This window comes from Chrysochloris asiatica, unplaced genomic scaffold, assembly GCF_000296735.1.
Source record: "Chrysochloris asiatica unplaced genomic scaffold, ChrAsi1.0 scaffold00013, whole genome shotgun sequence".
Taxonomy (NCBI): domain Eukaryota; kingdom Metazoa; phylum Chordata; class Mammalia; order Afrosoricida; family Chrysochloridae; genus Chrysochloris; species Chrysochloris asiatica.
The window spans coordinates 33,895,143-33,915,326 of NW_006408531.1; the positions used below are offsets into that span (position 1 = coordinate 33,895,143).

At 35.8% G+C, this 20,184-nt stretch overlaps 1 protein-coding gene across 1 annotated transcript in view; it reads left to right on the forward strand.

Annotated features, from left to right (window-relative positions):
• Window positions 1-20,184, forward strand: part of TRDN (triadin) — a 203,327-nt gene that overhangs the window by 9,161 nt on the left and 173,982 nt on the right. The window contains exon 2 of the mRNA XM_006834733.1: window positions 12,888-13,097. Within this exon, the coding sequence (XP_006834796.1) occupies window positions 12,888-13,097 (210 nt within the window). The remainder of the gene's footprint in view (window positions 1-12,887; window positions 13,098-20,184) is intronic.

Sequence of the window (20,184 nt, forward strand, 5' to 3'; positions counted from 1 at the left end):
TTTATTTATTTTTTTACTCTTTGATGTACTGAGAATAAAATTTTATTTCAAGAATATTCAGTTAAAATGACTGCTCTTCTGGCCACGGAAAAAACAGAAACGTTGAGAAATATAAAAGTCAAAAACAGTTCACTTTTCCATTATTTTGTTTATATCTCTGCTTTTTAAGACTGTTTTGTATCAGAATTTGAATAGCCCAGAGAACAAGACTTTGATTAGTTGCCAAAAAGTGATATTTCTTCCTCACATAAAATCTAGTACCAATTTTAGGTCTATTTGAAAAAAACAATTCAGAGGATAAAAATGTGTGAGGAAAAGCAACACACAACACTTTGAAAAAACAGATAATGAGTAGACTTTAGAAAAACAGTTCTCTTGAACTCTCCTCCTTCAGGTTTCTTTCATATCAAAAAGGAATATAATATTTGCCAGCACACTCTAGATGCACCAAGGTTTATGTACTTGTTTCTTAAAAATCTGAGTTTCTTAGAAGAAAGGTGGTGCATAAAGTCTTATTTATGTTTACCTAATTGCTTGCGTTTTGGAAATCTGGGCATGAATATCTTAATGTTCTTTTCAGAAATTCATAAAGGAGCTTCAAGCTCATTTTGAAATCCTTTGAAAGACACAGGAAGCTGCTTTATTCTGTATATTAAATGATAAAAATCAGCAAATCTTATCTCTTCTTAAATTTTTAGGCTACATTTTCTCTGTGGAATATATGGACTCCATGCACAAATATGAAGACTTGAGTTAATCTCTTCTGATTTGTTTGTAACCGTCCACAGAACTACGGAGGATTTTGGTTCAAGGAGAATAGTGACTGTAGAGAAATGTTCTTATGTTATTATGGTGCCCAATTCAAAGTATTATTATTATATATGTTTTTCATAAATTCCTACATTTTCACATCTTATTTTTATAAAAATGACCAATTAAATTATGTCAGGATACATAGATGTTTTAAAACATTTTATCTACCCTATCTCATAATTTTCTGTATTGCTAATTTTGACACAATTTTATTTTGTTTGTTCAACTTAACTATCTTTACAGTAAACACTTTTCAAGAACATCCATTGGGTGTAGAAAAAGTCCTCGTCTTCACTTCAAACCTTATCAAATAGAAATTCTCTGACTAGTGTATTTGTTATTGTTATTGTTAGGTGCCTTCGAGTCAGTACTGACCCATAGCAACCCTATGCACAACAAAACGAAACAGTGCCCGATCCTGGGCCGACCTCACTATTGTTGCCGTGCTTCAGTCTATCGATGCTGCCACTTGGCCAATCCATCTCGTTGGGGGTCTTCCTCTTTTTCTCTGACCCTCCACCTTACCAAACATGATAGTATAGAAATATACAATATAAATGTTTCTGGATGATTCTGATATAAACAATCTAGCATTGGTCTTCAATCTGATATCCAAAGATTCTCAAGTTTTTGTGTTTATCTCACATCCACTGTGATATCTGATGAAAAAAATGGTGCCTCTCTTCTATGGATTCTCTTTTCTCAAAAAAACATACAAGCACAGATATGAACACCTTCATATCACTTAAGGGCATTCATGAGTTCTCTGAAGCCCATTAATAGTTTAAAGTTGAGTACCTCTCAATTGATCCAAACTTGTTCATTTATAGATGATGCTAAAATGAGTTCTTATTCCCAGACAACAGATGGATTAGAATCCAGGCCCATAGCACCAGATGCCTTGCTTTGGCCAGCATCACACATTGATTCTCAGCGTCCTTCAGAGGTTCTTTTGCTCAGTCTCTCTCTGTACTACCAACCCTTATGACATGATTCTCTTTCTCTTGGTACATACTCAAAGCAATTCTACCATGTTGTCACCATTCTCATCTAATAAGAATAATTCTTTTTAAAGTTCAGTTTAAGATTAAATGTACATATTATCAAGTAAAAGTTTTTGTACGCCTATATTAACACAAGCTAAACTTGCTTCTCTTAAATCTGTGACAGAATGAGGAATTATAAGGACATTTGTAAACTGAACTCATAATTATTTTGTCAGACTCTTCAATACAGGATAATTTTAATCTTTGTCATGAGGCTTCTAATCATCAATACAAAACCAGATGTGTCATGCAAGATTTCTCTTATTAGCCAAAATAAATGAAGTACAATCTGATTCCTATCCAATGCACTTAGATTCTTGAAGTAAAAGTCTATGACTAAGCCTTTGCTGCTCTTTCCTATGACTAAAACAGAAATAAGAAGCTTTTTCAGCAGTCCCCAGATTACAGATGAGTTCCATTACTAAACTGCCCTTAAGTCAAATTTGTACTTTAGCCAGACAGTTAAAAAGTTCATATGTAACATTAGCCATGCTTGTTTTTGTATATGATGGTGGTGTGGAGTCAGTTCCAATTCATAGTGACCCTGAATAGGATTTCTGAGGCTATAAATCTTTATTGAAGCAGAAAGCTTCATCTTTTGCCCACAGAACGGCTGGTAATTTTGAACTGCTGACCTTTAAATTAACAAGCGAACTCGTAGCCACTATGCTAGCAGAGCTCCTTTCTATCTGCCTGTTTGTTGTACTGTGGTGGCTTGTGTGCTGCTGTGATACTGGAAGCTATGACACCTGTATTTTAAACACAGCAAACAGGGTCCCACATGGACAGGTTTCAGTGGAGCATCCAGAGTAAAAGAAATTAAGAAGGGGAGGCATTTCACTTCTGATTGGTTTGTCCCCCAAAACTTTATGGATAGGAGCAGAACACTGTCTGATACAGTGCTGGAAGATGAGTCCTCCAGGTAGGCAGGCACCCAAAATATGACTGGGAAGAGCTGCTTTCTCAAAGAAACGTTGATGACATAACAGGAGCAAAGTTTTTCAGACTTTGGTTTGCTCAAAATGAGATGAAAGAGATGCAAAAATTTTTAATGCTGAAGTCTCGTGTATTATTTCATAGGCAGAGCTATGGCTGATTTGCAAATTATTTGCCACATAATCTACTGTCACTTTGCTATTTGAAAAAAATCATTTCAAGTACACACTCAATGTTGTCATCATGTGGACGGGCATTTTAATATAACAAGAGTGAAGATACATTTTGACTCACTCTCATACATATACATTCCTGGGGTGATGGTTTAGGATAAGCACTTGATTTCAAGGTCAGTTTCAACTGCAAGATCAGTGGTTCAAACTCCCCAGCCACTCCTTGGGAACCCTATACAAGGTTCCTATGAGTCTGAACCACCAAAATTGCACTGAAAACAACAACAATGTTTGTATATACATATACATGGAGCCCTGGTATGGCATTGCGGGTTAGTGCACTAGACTACAGAGTTGGTTTGAACCACAAGGTCAGTGGTTCAAGCTTACCAGCTGCTCCTTGGAAACACTATACAGGGTTGTTATGGGTCAGAACTGACAGGATGGCATTTAACAACAATATATATATATACATATTGTTGTTAAGTGCCATCATGTAGGTTCCGATCCATAGTGACCCTGTCTGTATAGGGTTTCTGAGAAGTGGCTGGTGGATTTGAACTACTGACCTTGTTCATAGTCCAGTGTTGATCCTACAGTGCCACACTAGGCTTTCTATACATATATACATTCCATTTAGCAACACTTTTTGTGTTGTTCACATTTAATAAGCATCATTTGGAGACTTACTCTGTGAAAAGTGCTGTACTAGGTAATATGAACTATAAATGTCTTATTCAACAAGAACCCAATATAGAAGAACAAAGAACAACACAAAAGTCAGAATAACTTTATCAGTATTATTGTATTTATCTAAAAATGCTACAGCAATACAAAGAAGAATAACAGAGTTCATTTTAAAATATCAAGAAGATACCTAAGCAGTTGACACTTGAAGTAAGTCTTAAAGGATGAATGGAATTCAGTAATGATGTTTTAATAAGGAGCGCTGGTGGTACTGTAGGTTAGGTGTTTTAGACTACTAACTGAAAAGTTGACGGTTCAGTCCCTCTTCCTACTCTGCAGAAGAAAGGTAAAGTTGTTTGTTCCTGTAAAGATTTACTGTCTTAGAAGTCCTAGACTGACTCAGTGGTAGAAGGTTTAATTTAGTTTTGTTTTATAGTAAAACAGAATCAATACGTTTCATCTGAAATTCTTACCCACTTCAAATGTATTAGGGGTTCAGTTCATTTTGCTCCAAAGAGTGACTTCTACTTATATACACCTTTCACCTTTAAATGCAGTCACCACTTGTACAAAAACTAGAATTCTGAACGTTGAATAACTGCTAAGTTCAAATGATGGGACAAATTGGGCTTACAGAGCTATAACAAGAAGAGAAATCCAATACTTTGTAGTAGGGACAATGTGGAAAGTAGGCTAGGAGCTGTTAACCAGAGTCTGGGGAGGGAGAATCCACTCTTCACTCACTCAGCACTTAAGGGAGCTCTTCTAATAAAAGAGATCACAATTACAGAAACAGCTACTCAAAGCCTTCCAAATCTCCAAAGTTCTCTTATCATTTAGGACCATGATAACATCAGCACTCAAGTACTAAGAGTGAGATCTGAGATTTTCTATCAAAAATAATAATTTTTCAAAAGATGATACACATACAGACAATTCCAGCTGAGCACTCCACATGACACAAACAGATGAAGGAAAATAATTTACATTTCTAAAAGGGCAAGAGCATAACTCAGGATTCATGGTTACTGGAATGCAAACACAGTTAAAGTAGCTTGTCTATACTCACAATGGCTAAGTCTGGAGATTCATCACTTCCAGGCAAGGCTGCCTTCATGAACCCTCACAGTGGTGTTACCCAGTAGTTCCACATTAAAAACTATTTGGAGGATTTTGACTTCCCCACTTCTTCACAGTCACAGGTAAAAGGAGTAATCTGAGTGATCAAGTTTCATTTAAAGATCCATTCCTATGACTAGGATTAGGAGTAAGCTTCAATAGAGGTTTCCCACTTCTAGATTTTTTGCTGTAAGTGTCGAGTGGAGGGAGAGGATGGGTGTGAAGAAGTGCTGGACAAAGCTACCAAAAAAAAAAGAAAAAAGAAATCCACTCAATGTCCAAACTGTTCTCTGAAGTTGTGTCTTAGAGAACATCCTAAACCTCTGTGGAAAAAGTAGCAATTGACGCTTTCACTCTACTGAAATTGGCACAAGAACAGATTTTGGTTTGAGACAAAAGAAATTTTCACCATTGAAAGAGAGTAAATTAATATATATTTTTAAGCAAGTAGTCAGGATTTTTCAGAAAAATTACTCTAGTAGATTTATTTCTAATAAATAAACAGTATCTCATATAACAATTCAAATATTAATGATTTTGAGTAAGATACCTTTTGTGTGTTTTTCATGATTCATTGTGTCTCTCAAAATCAGTTTTCAGTTAGTTTATATGTACTTGTAAAAAAAAGTACAATGACATCTCCACAGTTTTCTGTGTCTATGATAGATAGGCAGTCTATAAATGTTACAATTTGTATACTATGTAAGTAAAAAAGATCAAACTTTCATTCTTTAACTTAAATTGCCAAGGTATCTTTTAAATAGAATATCTACTAAGTTTTTACTAACATACACATTTTTAGGAATAATTAAGAATATTGGCAAGGAGAAGTACTCATAAACTTGAAATTTGGTGATAAGTAAAACAATGTGTATTTTTTATCATGCCACTGTTCTTGAAAGATAAAAACAACACTGCTCCTCAGAAACTCTCTATACAGGGTCAGGTCGCTATGGATTGGAATTGACTGGAAGGCACTTAAAAACAACAACCAACTACATCACATACTGAAATGCAAATTCATAATATAATTAATGTTTCAATGAAATAAAGAAACAAAATTTTTATACCATTCTAGAATATAGGTATCTTCCCTAAGAATCTTGGAAGAGAGTGTATTACCAGTATCTAGTACGAATAATAAATGCCAAGTGTACTTCGTAGTTTCTTCATCTGATCAATAAAGCATGATGTTAAGTGACTTCTACCAAAAGGCTTATGATTTATTATTCTGTGTATAACCTGCCTGCAAAGGTACTGCTTAGAACCTCTAGATAAGCAGCCCCTCATTTTATTTTATGGGACATAGTCACAGGGCCAGAGAGATAGATTCTCACTTCTTTTGAACCTGATTCTGGATATCAAAACAATTTATATGAAATCAAAAGGAATAAAATTAAAAAGTAAGCACATATTTTAGCTGCTTTGCTCAAATTCTGAGATATCAATTTACCAGATGCATTGCCCATATCAAATTGCTCAGTAATCTTTAACTCTTATTATTTCAGCCACATCAATAACTAACTCTTGTCATCTTCCAATTGCTCCTCAAATATTAAATAATCTCACATTACACACTTGTGTCTTTGCATCTACTTTGGCCAGCAATTAAAGAAAGCAACATTTCCCCCCTTCAATTTTATTCCTTTTGGCTCTATAGCATAGGAAGTAAATTTGAACAGGGAAAAGAAAGGTAAAAGTTTTCGATTTTCCATAACAAAGACAACAATTTTAAACAGGCTAGCTCTGAGATGACTTTGGGTTGTTGTGACTTTTCAGTTATGTGCTGAAAGAAATATTTTTTATCACCTTCAAGTCTTAATTCATTCATAAGTCAAACTTTTGAGGATGAGAGAACAAAAAAGGTAAACTTAAAAAAAAAAAACAAAACATGTGCTGTTGTTTTTGTTGTTAATTACCTTCAAGTCAGTTCCCACACATAAGCACCTTGGAATAGGTGGTTTCAAAGGAGTAACTGGTGGGTTTCAACTGTGGTTTGCAGTACAGTGGTCATCCTATAGCACCATACTAAGTTGAGTTTATGATTTTGATTTATCTAAAATTATACTACACATGTCTTGGCTAGACTAAGGTAAAATACAATTTGGAGTTCATATTAATATCAGGAATTTACAAAACATAAAGTAATTTCTTAACTCTGAACTTGTATTGCTTGCTGATTTTATGTAATTTCTTATTTTTCTGATGAGTATAAGAAATAGCAAAGTTCAAGTCCATTCTTAAACTTTCTGTCTTTAAAAAAATGTGAGTGTAATTCATCAGTTTATAACAAATCTTAGGAAATTTTTAGTTTTCACTTTCAGAATACTGGTAGGTTTGTGGGATCTAAAGTACAAAGCAATTTTTCAGGTGTTCTCTACTTATTGGGAGTAGGATGCCTTTCAGAAGTTTTCTAAAAAAAAAAAAAACAACACATCAGCTTTCAGGTGGTCGGCTCCTCGGAACTCATAATTCACTTACTGGTCTGCAAATCATTATTCTAAAAGTTTGATTCACTTGTAGCCCCACTTGGGCCTTAAATCGGATTTCAAAGCACTCCTATCATTCATCCATTTTCAGAACTGCCATTAGAAGTGATGGGAATTTGGCGCAAAAAATCAATGCGAGGATATAATATGAGCTCTTTCTAATTTTCTCTCTTTGAGCACCATCTCAAGTACAGTCTGTGAAATCTGTTTTTTAAAGACAATTTTTCTTTTTGCTATCATTTCAAGAAATTGAGTTCAAGAACTTTATATGTGTTCACATTATTTTTCAGAAAAGAGAAGGTTTTCATTGCCACTACTTGTAATTTCTCCCCAAAATTGTTTAAAAATCTTTATTAAGTCATTTTACTATGATATTCTTCCTTAATCTTTTAAAACATGGGCCTAGTTTCATCAGTACTATCTAAAATATAATTCATTAGTTATATTTAATTATCTCTTCTTGGTGTGGCACTGTAGGATAACCATTGCTAACTGAGGTCGGTGGTTCATATCCACCAGTTGCTCTTGGAAGCCATATACAGAGTGGTTATAAATCAGAATTGACTTGAAGGCACTTGAGGACAACAACACTTTTTGACTGTATTTTATTTTCTCTTCTCTGGTAAATCATAGAATTTATGTTGTTTATCTTATTTTTATATTGAAATAGTGTTTCTGTTGCTGCTATTGGCTTCTCTCAAGTACAACAGAAAGAGACACTACCTGGTTCTGGGTCATCCTCACAACTGTTATTATATTTGAAGCCATTGCTGGCTGCATCACTGTGTCAACAAATCTTGTTGAAGATTTCTTCTTTTTTGCTGGTAAACTCTCTTCTTTGCCAAGAAACTGATGCCTTGTGATAATATGTCCAAAGTACATGAGATGAAGTCTTGCCATCATGCTTCTAAGGAGCCTTCTGGCTGTATTTCTTTCAAGACAGGTTTTTTTTTATTCTTCTGGCTATTGTGTTGTTGTTGTTGGTGACGTCGAGTCGAGTCTTTTCTGACCCATAGCGACCCTCTATAGGGTTTCCAAGGAGCAGTTGGTGAGCTTGAACTGCCAACGTTGCAATTCAAATGAGCTTTCCGACATTAAGCCACAGTACCAGTTCAGCATAATTTCAATATTCTTCACTAACACCACAATTCAATTGCATCAGGTTTTTTTCCAGTGAATATTTCTTATTCACGGTCCAGTGTTTGCACACATGTGAGGCATCTGAAAAAAACTATAACTTGAGTCAGGTGTGCCTTAGTCCTCAAAGTAACATCAGTCCTGGTGTGGCACTGTGGGCTAATCTGTCCAACTGCAAAGTCCTTTGAACTTGCATTTTCTTGTTAATATTTAACATTTGCCCAGCAATATATTATTTGATTTCTTGACTTTTGTTTCCATGAGCATTGATTGTGGATCAAAGAAAAATAAAATCCTTGACAATTTCAATATTTCCTCCCTTTATTTTGTTCATTGGTACAGTTGTGAGGATTTTTGTTTCCTTTATATTGATGTATAATCCATACTGAAGACTGTAGTCTTTGATCTTCATGAGTAAGTGCTTCAATTCCTCTTCATTTTCAGCAAGCAGGGTTGTATCATCTGAATTTTTCAAGTTGCTAATAAGCTTTCCTCCAAATTGAATGCTATGCTTTTTTTTTCATGTAGTATAGTTTCTTGGATTATTTTCTCAGCATACAGTTAGACTAAGTATGATGAAAAGATCCAACGTTCACACACACCTTTCGTGATTTTAAACCATTTAGTATCTCCTTGTTCTGTTCAAATGCCTGTTTCTTGCTCTGTGTACAGGTTCCACAGGAGTACAAATTAGTGTTCTGGAGTTCCTATTCTTCTAAATGTTATCCATAGTTTGGTATGGTCCACACAGACAAATGCCTTTTCATAGTTGATAAAACACAAGTTAACATCTTTCTGGTATTCTCTGCCTTTAGCCAAGATCCATTAAAAATCAGCAATGATAACTTTGGTCCATGCTCTCTTCAGAATCCGTCTTGACTTTCTATTAACTTCTTGTCCATGTACTGCTACAACCGTTTTCAAATAATCTTTAGCAAGATTTTACTAGTATATAAATGATAATTGCTTAAATTAACATATTAATGAGACTGTTCCATATTTTGTGCATTCTGTTGGGTCATAGTTTTTGGAATGAACACAAATATGGATCTTTTCCAGTGGGTTAGCCAGGTAATTGTTTTACAAATTTCCTGGGATATATAAGTAAACCCTTTCAGTGTTGCATCTGTTGTATGAAACATCTCAACAATATTCCATCAATTCTTGGACCCTTGTTTTTTGATAACACCTTCATTATCAAACTCAAGTTCAGCTTGAATCTCTTCCTTCAATACCACTGCTCTTTGCCTTCCCCTATTCCCTGAAATGGAGTTCTGGTGTGGTGCTGTGGGTTAATGTGCTGAACTGCAAAGTCATTTGAATGCAAGGTTGGTGGTTCAAGCTCACCAGTTGCTCCTCAGAAACCCAATATAGGGTTGCAATGGGTGGAAACCAACTCGATGGCAATTAAATAACATCACCCCCTGAAATGGTGGAACGCTGACCAAATTTTCTTGGCACAGAGACTGTATTTCCCCCATCTTCTTTAGATGTTTCCTGCAACATTAAATATTTTGCCCATAGAATTCTTCAGTATTGCAACCTGAGGCTTGGTTTCTTTCTTCAGTTTGTTCAGCGTGTTTAGTTTATTGCTAAGTATGTTTTTCCATTTTGGTTTTCTAACTCCAGGTCTTTACATATTTTATTATAATACTTTATTCTGTATTTTCAACTTGTCCTTTGAAAATTTCTCTTCAGTTCTTTTTCTTCATCATATCTCCCAATTGGATTATGTTTTTTTATGTTCAAGACCAAGTTTCAGAATAACTTCTGTTGCATGTATGTTTCCTGATTTTTTCTCAGGTAATTCCACACCAATGCTGTTAAAATTTATTCTTAATAACACCCTGAGTCCTTAGAGAAAACTTATAAAGATTAACTCTTTGTGCTCACCCAAAGCAGTTCCCATAACCACCTGAGCTGACCTATCTGCTTTGAATTTAAATGGACAAGCAGATCTACTACAAAGCTATGATTTTGATAGGACCTAGCTGTCTGGATCATAATGGCAAATCCAAGACTTGTCTCCCATTACAATTCATTCCATAAAATCATCTTCATTAGCTTCAATCTTGCTTAAAAGATTGATGGAAAGATTAGCACTTTATGCTAGCCACTGGTTGAGTAAAGTTTTAGACACACTTTGACCAAAAGGTTGTTGAGGCTAAGATGTTGACTTAAAATTGAAAATGCTGAGTCATGTGAACTTCAGTGGCTATTACATCAATGGCAATGCTCTGGTCTTCTTCCACGAGTTCAGTCACGGTTTCTTAATTCATCGAAGTTAATAATCTTTCCTCCCTTTGCTCATCTTTGAGGCCTTCCTGAAAGCACTTGGTCCATCTACAAACTGTCATATGTGGCAGCATTCCCATAAAATTATCGGAAAGCTTCAATAATTTAGGAAGCTATCCACTTTCGAATTTTGTTAAAATTTGGTATTATCCCTGACATTATTTTTTTTTCCCTATGGCACAAAAAGTACTCTTTTTTTCTTTTAAGACACCCTAAGGAGTCCTGGTGTGGCACTGTGGGCTAATCTGTCCAACTGCAAAGTCCTTTGAACTGAAAGGTCTGTGGTTCAAGCTCACCAGCTGCTCCTTGGAAACCCTATACAGGGTCCCCATGGGTCAGAATGGACTCGACGGCACTTAATAACAACAACAAGAAGACAAAGACAAGTCTATTACTGACTGAACTTGTCTGCACCCATCTATTATTCACAGAGATATATTTAAACATGTTTTGCTTATAATAAACTGTGCGTGTGTTAGGTAGAACGTTAGTAGTATTTCTTTTTTACTTACCCTTTGTTGTTGTTGTTGTTGTTAAGGGCCATCGAGTCAGTACAGACTCATAGCAACCTTATGCAAAGCATAATGAAACACTGCCCGATCCTGGGCCAACCTCACTACTGTTACCACGCTTGAGTCCATCGATGCTGCCACTTGGCCAATCCATCTCGTTGGGGGTCCCAAACAAGATATCCTTCTATAGCGACTGGTCCCTCCTGACAACATGTCTGAAGTATGAGAGACAAAGTTTGGCCATCCTGGCCTTCAAGGAGCACTCTGGCTGCATATCTTCCAACACAGATCCGTTGGTTCTTTTGGCAGCCCATGGCACTTTCAGTATTCTCCTCTAATACCATAACTCAAAAGCATCAATTCTTTTATGGTCTTCCTTATTCACTGTCCAGCTTTTGCATGCATATGAGGTTATTGAAAATACCATGGCTTGGGTCAGGTGCACCTTAGTCCTCAAGCCGACATTTTTGCTCTTCAACACTTTAAAAAGGTCTTGTGCAGCAGATTTGCCTAATGCAATATGTCGTTTGATTTCTTGACTGCTGCTTCCTAGAGTGTTGGTAGTTAAAAGTGGGTTGTTGTTGTTGTTAAGTGCCGTCAAGTCGGTTCCGACTCATAGCGACCCTGTAAAGAGTTTCTGAGGGTGTAAATCTTTACGGGAGTAGTACTAATATAAAATATGTTAGCAGCAATTGTTGCTAGGTAGTGAAATTACAAATGATATATTTTTTTATGTAGCTCTATTTCTTTTTTTTTTATATAATGGAGTCCTGGTTGGGGCCATAGGATAAGCACTTGACCTCAAGGTTAGTTTGAACCAAAAGGTTGGTGGTTCAAACTCACCAGCCACTCCTTGGAAACACTATACAGGGTCACTGTGAGTTGGAACAGACTCCTTGTCACATAACAACAACAACATTGTTTTCAAATGTTCGTTCATGAATATGTACATACTTGGAATCAGGAATAAAACAACACTGAACACAACAAACAAGCAATGAAACAAACAAAACAATGACCTTAGTGTTGTTTTTGTTGTTAAGTGCTGTCAAGTTGCTTCTGACTCTGCAATTCTGTTGAGGGTTTCTGAGGAGCAGCTGGTGGGTTTGAACTGCTGTCTTTTGGGTTCACAGTCCAGTGCTGATTAACAGTGCCACACCAGAAGCCCAGTCACCTTAATAGAATCGTCAGTGATATAGTTAAATCAGGATGTCCAGATGGAGCTTCATCCATTTGAACCATTGTATCACTGATTTTTGTTCTCTCCCCATGAAAGAGATTTTGCTTTCTTTCAAAATGGCATATGAACTAAATAATAGAAGCTATTCATAGAATTTTATTTTAAAAATCCATTTTTCTATTATTATGGATATGGAAGGTGGTTAAAAGGATGCCAAAATAAATTTAAGAGGAAGACAAGGCTTGTGGCCTGGGTGGTGGTGGCATTTATGGAACCTGGTAGACCAGAACTCATCCTATGAGCGTGTGGGTTTCAAAGTGGATGGTAAATGCTGAGGACTAGATAATGTATTAGTGGGCACAGAAGCATGGCTCTGCAGTAAAGGAGATGTGTTCTATCACAGAAGAAAATTTACATAAGTTCTATAGTTCATGTTTTGTGTCAGCAGCATTTGACCTACATTTTAACATTGTAATTCTCCTTTCTGAATGCTTGATTAGGAAATGCATCGACGACCACAACTGTGATAGACAGCAAAAATGGATCAGTGCCAAAATCCCCTGGAAAAGTTCTGAAAAGGACAGTCACAGAAGACATAGTCACGACATTCAGCTCCCCAGCAGCCTGGCTCCTGGTCATCGCGCTCATAATCACGTGGTCAGCTGTTGCTGTCGTTATGTTTGATTTAGTGGATTACAAAAATTTTTCAGGTAAGACAGCCTAAAATTGTTTTTTAAATTAAAAAAAAACAAAACCATAAACATAAATTCTGTCCCCAGATCTAGCTTTGTTTTTCCTCATCTCATCTTAGTGTGAGAAAAAAAGGACACCAATTTGGTGTCTTAGGGCTCTTCTTGCTCTTCACCTAGTCTCCTTTCAAATATACTCTAATTTGTAGAGCTGAACAAAGGTTGAATGCAGCAGTTTCATAAAGATGATGATTAGAAAACTTGAATATATGTATACTTTTATAAAAACCAACATAAAGACAGAAGAAAATGTATCCACCATTAAACAAAATATAATTAACAGGTTTTACACCTAGCAATGAAAGCAGAGAAACACTAGTCTTAGAAAAAAGAAAACAATTTAAACTATTTTTAGTCCTTCTAACTTCTTGATCCAGGCTTCATTTATACACACAGTCCTCACTTCTCATACCAAACCATTCTATTTTGAATTTCTGAACATAAAGTGGTAAATTTTTTTCCAAAAAAATATTTGCCATGAGATGCTATGCCTTGAATGTCTATGTGACTTTAAGAAGTGGAAGTAAATTATAAACAATACAAATAAGAAAAGACAGATTTTCTTATTGTCTATTCAATTTCTGTGGAGTTCTGGCATGGTGCTGTGGGATAAGCATGTATTGCTAACTGAAAGGTCAATGGTTCAAACTCCCCAGTGACTCCTCAGAAACCCTATATAGGGTAACTATGAGTTGGAGACAACTCAGTAGATCTTAACAACAACATTCAGTCTCTAGGGTGTTGAAAATGGTAACTGAAAAGTTGTCAGTTCCAACTCACCCAGAGGTACTGCTGAAGACAGGTCTGGCAATCTGCTTATGAAAACTCATAGCTGTAAAAATCATATGGAGCAATTTGACTTTGAAGTTGCTGTGAGTTAGAACTGACTCTATGGCAGCCACTGTAACTACCACAAATCCAATATCTGAATCCCTTGTCTTATTTCTTTAAATTGAATTATATTTATATATTTCTACATCAGACTCCTTCTACTGACTTTGAATTCTTTGAGGGCAGAATTAAGCAATCAGGTGCTCAATAAATACTAAATGAATTCATGAGTGGATTTATCATGTACTGCCTTTTGCATCAAACAAAGACATTTTATTACCTCTAAGCGATGCTCTTTCATAGTTGTACTTCCTAGTTTTATTCTCCAGAAGTGGAATTAGGATCCAGAATCTATACATATTACTATGTTGCATTTATATAAACACTCAGGGATCCTTATTTGTCATCTAACTTTGCTCATTTAACAATTTTTTATTGAGTACCTACTGTGTGTACTAGAAAATGGCAATGCCAGTGATATCAAAGTAAATAACAAGTATGAATACCTTAAAGTCATAAACCTATCATTTTGGGGTTATTTGACATCGAGGTGCAATTTAAATGATTTTACTATATGTACTCTTGGTATGGAGGCTAAGTGAGTATCTTGCAATAGGTAGAGATAAATTCCATATGTGCCAACCAAAGCAAAGGTATTTTCCAGCCCTATAAATGACTGTTGTGAATAGGCAATGTTTTTATAGATTATGTAATGTACACTCTTAAAAATGACACAATTGAAGTACCAATAGTATAAAATTATAACGTAGAGTTTTAAGTGAAAAATCGCTGGTTACAGTACTCTAAGAAATTATACTTTCCTTAAGTCAATATCGGTTATAGTATTTCATCAACTTGTTAGCTTTTTAGGATTTAATTTGCTCATTTACAATTGATGCATGTTAAGAATTGCATGCAAATCTAGTAATTGTGAATTTAGTTAATAATTTTCTTAAGTGCAGTACAGAAATTACTGTTGAAAGGGATTTAATAAAATAAGCAGGTACCTAAGATTAGTTTCGATTTTTTAATATTCAATTATTTAAATGCAAGACACAAATAGAAGCTACAGTTGAGCAACCATTGTTTTTGTTGTTAAGTGCTGTCAAGTCGATTCCGACTCACAGCAACCCTGTATAGGTTTCCAAGGAGCAGCTGGTAGTTTTGAACTGCTGACCTTGTGGTTCACAGTCCAGTGCTGATCCTATAGTAACCACTGGACCACTGTGATTTGGTGCTATAGATAATGCCTATGATACTTTTCATTTGATAGGGCAAAAGATAGCTTCTGTATCACCATTATTTTATTTCTGCTTTCAATAAGTGTTTATTGCATCTTTTATGAAAAAATCATATTGTTTCCTATATTTATTAATGACCTAAGCATCCATTTATTCTTTGATTTTAAAAATCAACAGAAACCTGCAAGTCATCTTTGAAGTCTCCACCATTCCTAATTAGTCACTATATTGTATACCTGCTAAACTTTGCATGTCTCATACATTTCCCCATACCTCTCACTGTCACCACCTCCATTGCTGTATCTCAGTCCTTCATTTTCTTTTGAAGGAACTAATGCAGTTACTTCTTGTCTTCACCATATGGTCTATTCTCTTTAACATGGCTCTCAAAGGCCTCTTCAGTCGATATAAATTTGATGAAGTTGCCTTCTCCTAGAACTAACTATAAACTCCTCAGTCCGAGCTTCAAGTCTCTGACTTTGCTTTTCCTTACCTTCCTGATGTTGTTGTTATTGTTGTTAAGAGTCACCAAGTCCACTCCTGTATAGGGTTTCCGAGGAGTGTCTGGTGGATTTGAACCACCAACCTTGTGGTTGAGTCCAGTGTTTATCATACAGCACTGCCACCAGACCAGGACTCCTTCCTGATAGTACTAAGGTACAATGTACTTTTATCTTTTGCTACCTCCACTCAAGGGGTTTTTGTTTTGTTTTTGCTTTTTGGTTTTTCTGCCAGGGTTTAGGAGTCCTGGTGGAATCAAGCTCACGTTCTCCACTGTTAACAGAAAGGTTGACATTTCCATCTGTGGCGGAAATATAAGGCAAACAGCTTCTGTTAAAGAAACTTGCTGCCGCCAAGTTGATTTCAATTCATAGCAACCCTGGAGGATATAATACAATTGCCCCCATAGGATTCCTAAGGTTTTAATCTTAATGAAAGCAGGCTGTCACAACTTTCTACCACAGAGTAGTTAGAGGGTTTGAACTGCTGGCCTCTCAGCAGTCAAGTGCTTAACCACTGCACCACCAGAGCACCATCTCCATAAATATTGCAGCCTTGGAAACTCTATGGGCCAGTTCTATTCTGTCCTGTAGGGTTGCTATGAGATAGAATCAACTTTACAGTAGTGTTTTTGTTGTTGTTTTCTTTATAGCAGAAAGTACAGTATAACAATGTGAACTATGATGCTGGATTTCCCTATTTTTAAATCTGGACTTTATCACTTACTAGCTGTATAGATTTGTAGGATAAGCACTAGACTGCAGGCCAGAATCTCGAAAGTTCTAACCTATCAGCCGATTCCTTGGAAAAAGATGAGATTTTCTGCTCCCGCAAAGATTTATAACCTCAGAAACCCTATACAGAATCTCTATGAGTCAGAACCAACTCAGCGGTAATTAACAACAGTAACAACTTTGGGAAAGTCACTTACCCTCTCCTGTCCTCATTCTCATCATCTATAAAGTGGAGGTAATAGTGTCATTGTAATAGGATTGTTAAAAGGATTACATTAGTAAAACATTTGAAGTTCATAGAAAATGACCTTATTTATCACAAGCATTATGTAAATTTTAATAGGAGTAGAGACTCATTTCTCATTTACCTGTCTATTAAACCACTGACCTTGTGGTTCAAACCAACCTTGCAGTCCAGCATATTAATCCACAACACCACACAAATTTTGAGGCCTGACTATCATTATTTATTTTTCTCTCAGAAAATTATAATTCAATAAATACTCAGATATAAGGAAAAGCCATGTAATACTTCAGGTGATAAAGGGATACTGTCATTACGATTTTGTTGTTGTTGTTGTTAAGTGTCATCTACTCAGTTTTGACTCAGGGACCCTGTATAGGGTGGAGAAGTGGGTGGCTTTGAACTTCCAATTTGTGATTAGTAGTCCAGTATTATCCTACAGTGCAAAACAATGACACTATAATTATAATAGGTAGAAAGGAAAAGATGATGTGTTAAAGCCACAGTCATCACGAGGCCTTTTTAGAAGTTGAAATAATTGTCAATGGATTTTAAATAGAAAAAATAAAATTACAAAGCTTGACATTTAAAGGTGGTATTCATGAATTCTTCATATAAGAAGTTCAAATACTCTTAGCTAATTAAAATTTGAATAATCAGTTTCTAAGAGTAAAAGAATGTAAGTTCAAGGAATCAGTTGATCATACCATAAAACCTGCAACATATATTAATATTTGGTTAGATGAGACACACTAACTCATATTAAGATTCGATGTCCTTTTCTCCATTAAACAAATTCTAGCCTTTTTTAAAATGTTGATTCTTCACTCAAAAACCATTTATTTCAATGAGAGCTTTAAAATTTAAATATTTTAAGTTTTTAACATTCATTTAAACTGACACATTTCAAACTTTATTAAGGATGAATATTATTGTAGTAAGGCTTTTGCACTAGATAATATTCTATGAAACATGCAATTGTTAATGTTATAAAACAAAAGCTAACAGTAGAAGAAAACACATTAGAAATAGTTCTGAAGACCTGAAAGTCAGGGTCAGCCTTTCTTCAGCCTGGAATTACACATTAAATTTTTTGTGACACATTAAAAAATTTGGTAAACACTTTGAAGACATTAAAAATTTATTTTTCAAGAAATAAGCAAATAGTGTACTAGATTGAGACAAAGGATTCTGTTTCATGTAAGCTTCACAATTCTTTATTTTGTGAATTTGAACTGATGTACCCAGATGTAGTCTACTTATGAGGCACAAGTAGAATTTGCTTTTATGTATTTCTTTCAGAAGACTTGAATCATTATATAAATCTACAACCTACACTGTAATAAGACCAAGGAATAATGTTTCCATGTCTGTCATATGGAGACAGTACCTTATTTTCAGGTCTTCAAAATTAGTGGGTTTTTTTTTTTTTTTTTTTTTTTTTTTTTAAGCACAATGCATTTTAGAAAATCAATAAACACTTGGAAAAAGGATTTCACTCACCGTTCATTTCTTCTTCAGTATCTTGCACAGATGATACTGTGATGTTTCAGTTAGGGTTTGATCCGAGAGCAGTACTACCCTGAGTGACACAGAGTAAGAGACCTGGTACAGACATACTGAGTTTTATTGTGCTTTGCTTTATTACACTTCACAAATGTGGCTTTAAAAAAAAACAAAAACAAATTAACAATTTATGGCAACCTTGTATCAAGCAAATCTATTTGTGCTATTGTTTCTTGTGCTCACTTTGTGTCTGTGTGTAATATTGTGACAATTCTCACAACTCAAGGCTGTGTTTCAAATTTTGCCATAATGTTGTTACAAATTAGTAGACTATAGTATAATGTAGACATAACTTCTATCAGTACTGGGAAACCAAAAAGACAATGTTTTACTGTGACTTGTTTTATTGTGATATTTGCTTTATTGAGGTGGTCTGGAAACAAACTTTCAGCATCTCCTAGCTCTGCTTGTATCTGCCTCAGACCCTGGGTGCAGATCGTTTTGCAGTTGTTAAGTGCCATGAATCTGGTTCTGACTCATAGTGGCCCTGCATAGGGCCTTGAAGTTATTAGTTCAATGCTTATCCACACTAGGACTTCCTGGGAACTGATTAGGCAGTCTATATAAGGCTGTTGTTATCATATCTGGGCTAGGTTTGAAGTTAGCAGGGTGGAAGTTGGAAGAGCAGATGAACTTATGGGGAGACTAAGGACAAGCTGGAACCCATCTTTGTCTCTCACCAACTCATATTACGATGATGCGGGTGAGATGTAAGGTCAATTGGCCTTCTTCACCAAGGGACGTCATACACACCTGTCCAGATTTGGAAATGCTGGAGGAGGCGGTCTACTGGGAACAGGAGGAGATGCTGCCAGCTCTGGCCCAAGGCCAACTGACTTACCACAGTTAATGTTCACGAGAAGCAACAGCACCAGTCCTACATAGCAAGCCTCAAGTATAAGCAATATTCTCTCTTTGTTTCTGTCTTCCAATGCATGTGAGAATTTCTCTTAGGGCTGTCTAATATATGGAAACTTACATGAAAAGGAATTCTGGGACTTGTAGTTTCAACTTAACAAATTTGACACAGTACAAACATACCATGTAACTTAATTTATCAGCCCAAGCAGGGTATTTGTGAGAGCGAAATATTAATATTTACCTCAGAACAACAGGGATAAACCAAGTTGTGTTGGTCATTTTAATATTATCAACACTATCACAGTCCTAACCTGGACTATGAATGTATTCAGACACCCCAAGGGGACAAAAGAAGATTTTTTTTTCAGCAACTGGGATGAAAGTGTCATAAGAGTTGCTATAGGCCTTGCCCATAAAAGTTCTGCAGACTCAGCCATAGAACCCTTCTAGAAAATAGATGGATGTCCTGATAATTTAATATTCTTTGTAAACCAGAACACGTGTGCTTTTGGTGAAACTTCTTTTACTTTGAGGTATAAAGGGACAAGTTTTTCTCTATACAGTAAGAAGTGAAAACAAAGAAAATTTCTTAGGTAAAATATCACAAGAGACTTGTTGTTAGGTGCCATCAAGTCCAGTGGAGATTAATAGTTTTTCTCCAAGCTACAATGTGCAGGAATGAATTATAGTAGTTGTCTTGGCTTTCTTTGCTTATTAGAAGGTCATAATTTATCTGTATCTACATATACAGGAAGGATCAGAAATAAATCCTTATATAGTTGTACTTGTTGTTAAATGCTGTCTAATCAGTTTCAACCATTTCAAGAGGTAGCATATGATCAAGAGCCAATGATAGTGAAGGAGGAAGTCCAAGATACATTGAAGGAATTGACAAAGAACAAGGCACCAGGAATTGATGGAATACAACTTGAAATTTTTCAAGAAAGTCAGGCGACACAGGAGGCACTCACTCATCTCTGCCAAGAAATTTGGAACACAACTATCTGGCCAACTGATTGGAAGAGATCCGTGTTTGTGCCCATTCCAAGGAGAGGTGACCCAACGGAATG